The following is a 3,575-nucleotide window of genomic DNA, read 5'->3' as shown; positions in this document are numbered from 1 at the left end:
GTTTCAAGTGATTCTCCTGTCCCAGCCTCCCGAATAGCGGGGATACAGGCACGCACCACCACATGCAGCAAATTTTTGCAGTTTTAGTAGAGACGGGTGTTTCGCCATGTTGGCCAGGATGGTCTTGAACTCTTGACTTCAAGTGATCCACCCGCCTCGGCCTCCCAAAGTGCTGGGATTACAGGCATGAGCCACCGTGCCTGGCCTGATGTCACTTTAAATACTTTTTTTTTTTTTGTATTGTAAATGTCATAAAAGACCACTTTGGAAAAATTGGAGGGAAAACACAAAAAGGAAATTAAAATCACCCACCATACTATTAGCAGAGATCATGAGGATTTACATGTTGCTGTATTGTTCTAGGATTTCTCTACATATGTACTGTAAGAGACTAAGTTGGCATTTTATTTTATTTTTTGAGGCAGGGTCTTGCTCTATCAGCCAGGCTGGAGTACAGTGGGGCGACCACGGCTAACTGTAGCCTCTGCCTCCCGGGCTCAGGTTATCCTCCCATCTCAGCCTCCCTAGTAGCTGGGACCACAGGTGTGCACCATCACACCCAGGTAATTTTTGTATTTTTTGTAGAGGCAGGGTTGCCCAGGCTGGTGTCGAACTCCTGGGCTCAAGCAATCAACCCTCCTCAGCCTCCAAGAAGCTAGTTCTACAGGCACGCTCCACTGCGCCCAGTTAATTTTTAAAATTTATTTTTGTATTTTTTGTAGAGATGGGGTCTCACTATGTTGCCCATGTTGGTCTTGAACTCCTGGGCTCAACTGATCCTCCTCCCTTGGCCTCCCAAAGTGCTGGGATTACAGGCGGGAGCCACTTTGCCTGGCCTAAACTGGCATTTTCATACTCAAGAGTTGTGCAGTCTGATTTTTCACGTTATATTAGACCTAGACCCACTGCCAGTACTTTCGTTCAAGGCCCTGTCATTTTTCGCCTCCGTGCAGGCCTTCTGCTGACAGGTTCCCGCTCTGCACAGCCCACCCACTCTAAAACGCTTCCTGTAAAATGCAAATCCAATGCTTCACAATCCATGGTGAAGCCTCCTTGGTTGGGCAATGGGGTCGAGGGCGAGCAGTATCCTTGGGGGTTACCAGACCCTGCCACCCTCCCTCCGCGAATCGCAGCATGGATGTTGTGCCACATCTCCTGCGGATCTTGGGTCCAGGTAAGAAACAGGGCGGGAAGCGTCCAGGTACCCCAGGGCCTCACTGGGGCCCCCGGGGCCGAGGCGGCAGGCCCTGCCAGCGCAGGCGCGCTAGGATCACAAGGTGCGGTTAGGGGCGGAGCCTCGCGGGGTGCGCCTCTGGGCTAGGCGTCCACGGTGTCTTCAAAAGCCCCGTCAGGGCTGGCTTCCTGGGGCCTGACCGATTGTGGGTCAGTTTGCACCAGCGCCCTGGGATCGAGTTACAAGCGAAGGGGCAGAGTTTCTGGAGGAAACCGCAGCCTCTCAACCGCTGACCGGGTCTCAGAAGGCCCCAGGCAGGGCCGCTTGGCGGGAACTGACCACGCGCCAGGCAGGCTCTCCAGGGACCTGCGCAGGCGCGTGTGGAGGGAGTCGTGCGCAGGGGGAGGGGCTTCAGGAAGGAGCCACAGAAAGGGCGGGGCGTGGGGCCTGCGCTTCGTGGGTGGAGTCGGAGCGGCGCGGCGGCGGTCATGTGGGAGGCGGAGGCAGACGCAGGCGGAGGCGCAGATGGCGGGGATGGCCAGGGTGGCCACAGCTTCCCCGGGGGCGCGGACACAGCTGCAGCTCCGGCCAGTGGAGCTCCCCCACCGCACGCGCCAGGTCCCGGCAGAGACGCCGCGTCTGCGGCCAGGGGGCCAGGAATGCGGCCGCACATATTGTGTCCTTTCCGAGGGGAGGCCAAGGAACGGTCTGGGGGCTGCTTGCGGCGGGGCGAGGGCAGGACTCCGGGAGAAAGAAAGGAGGGCGGGGCGGGGCGGGGCGGGGCGGGGCGGGGCGGGGCGGGGCGGGGGCCGACGGAAAGGGAAGCAGGGGGACCAGGGGCTGGGGTATACGGTCAGGGGTGGTTGGAGGAGGGGAAGAAATTGAAATGGAGGAAGAGAAGCTCTGCCAACGGTGGCCTGGGCGAGGTAAGGAGTGAAGCGGGTGATGCTGGGCAGGGTGACCTGAGAGGGGGCTTCAGAGGAGCAAGAAGGCCTGAGACATAGGCAAAGTCGTATCAGATGGCACCTTAACCGAATGACTCCCAGCACCCTCAGCGTGCCTTTCCCAACCCCCTTGGAGGCGGAAATCGCCCATGGGTCCCTGGCTCCAGATGCCGAGCCCCACCAAAGGGTGGTTGGGAAGGAGCTCACAGTGAGCGGCAGGATCCTGGCCATGTAAGTTCTGAAGGGGACCGGGGTTGGGGTAGGCGGCCGACGGAGACATGGGGAACACCCAAGGATGAGCCCTAAGGAGCGCCAGGTGCGCTGGGCTGGTCTCTGCCTGAGGGGCTGTGTAATGACAGGGCTCCCAAGGGTTTGCTGTAATGGGTGCCTGAGGGGCAGAGCGAGGGACCAGGAGTTGCTACCTCCAATTTGATTTTCTTTTCCCCTTTTAGCCGCTGGAAAGCTGAAGACTGCCGCCTGCTCCGAATTTCCGTCATCAACTTTCTCGACCAGCTTTCCCTGGTGGTGCGGACCATGCAGCGCTTCGGGCCCCCAGTTTCCCGCTAAGCCTGGCCTGGGAAAATGGGGCGAGGTCTCACTTTACCTCTCCTCCTAGGCAGTGCATCATCCATCCTTCCCTAGGGCAGGAATTCCCAGTTGCTACTTTCTTGTGAGGGCCTCATGGTCGGCTTGTACTGGCCTTTGGGTGCTCAGGGGCCCTTTGTTTTATCTGGTTCTTAAATGTTTGTTACTACAGAAAATAAAACTGAGCTACTATTCCAAGTCTGAGTTTATTTTCAGCTGCAGCACCTCCCAATATTCTTGTCGTTGTGCTTGGGTTGCAGGGGAGGTTCCAGAATTCAGATACTCAAGGAGTACGAGGAAATTGAAGACAATTTAGGAAATGGAAGAAAATGAAAATCAATTGGGTTCTGTCATTCGGGATTAACTACTGTCAACATTTTGGAATACTTCCTCAGTTTTACAGTTGCATTTACGTAGTAAATGTGTAACTAATATACACCACATAATATTTGCAAGTTTAGTGTCAAATTTTTTTTCCTTATTTTCAAATCTAACATGAGCTGTTTTCCTGTAACGATCAGTGAAGAAAGTGCTGGGGCAATTGACTAGTGTCTGGGGCAAGGATTTGGCTCCCTGGAAAATACAGTGTCTCCAGCCTTGCTAAACTCAGTCTTAGGGCTCTTTCATAGATTCTATCAGATTTTCTGAGTGGAAAGGAAGAAGTACAACTGCTTTTATTCTCAGAAAACATGGAAATGGTTTGATCCTTTTGAATCTTGTTTTGAAGATGTGCTGTGTGGGACCAGAGCAGCTCTTAGTGTAGGCTTCAGTTTCCCTCTACGGAAGCAACAAACACCATTCTGGGCACCCTGGCCAATGCTCCCTAGGTGAACATGAGCTTCTCTATCCTGGTGGATGGGGAAAGCTGCTAG

General features: G+C 54.9%; 1 protein-coding gene across 1 annotated transcript; it reads left to right on the top strand.

The window, feature by feature from the left end:
• Positions 1 to 1,625: 1,625 nt before the first annotated feature.
• LAGE3 (L antigen family member 3) lies at positions 1,626 to 2,895 on the top strand. The gene is made up of 3 exons (XM_015128561.3): positions 1,626 to 1,850; positions 2,221 to 2,349; positions 2,571 to 2,895. Exons 1-3 carry the CDS (start codon positions 1,663 to 1,665, stop codon positions 2,683 to 2,685), a joined length of 432 nt encoding a protein of 143 aa, XP_014984047.1. The 5' UTR covers positions 1,626 to 1,662; the 3' UTR covers positions 2,686 to 2,895.
• Positions 2,896 to 3,575: the final 680 nt, after the last annotated feature.

This window comes from Macaca mulatta, chromosome X (genome assembly GCF_049350105.2).
Source record: "Macaca mulatta isolate MMU2019108-1 chromosome X, T2T-MMU8v2.0, whole genome shotgun sequence".
Taxonomy (NCBI): Eukaryota; Metazoa; Chordata; class Mammalia; order Primates; family Cercopithecidae; genus Macaca; species Macaca mulatta.
The sequence above is the reverse complement of the archived record's forward strand: the minus strand, read 5'-3'. Positions and strand labels throughout refer to the sequence as shown.

Bases quoted from the DNA above. Each gene is read 5' to 3' on its own strand.
- LAGE3 (XM_015128561.3), top strand. From the start codon at position 1,663: ATGTGGGAGGCGGAGGCAGACGCAGGCGGAGGCGCAGATGGCGGGGAT. The intron at 1,851-2,220 runs GTGTCCTTTCCG...AATGACTCCCAG, and splicing joins GGAATGCGGCCGCACATATT to CACCCTCAGCGTGCCTTTCC. The intron at 2,350-2,570 runs GTAAGTTCTGAA...TTCCCCTTTTAG, and splicing joins AGCGGCAGGATCCTGGCCAT to CCGCTGGAAAGCTGAAGACT.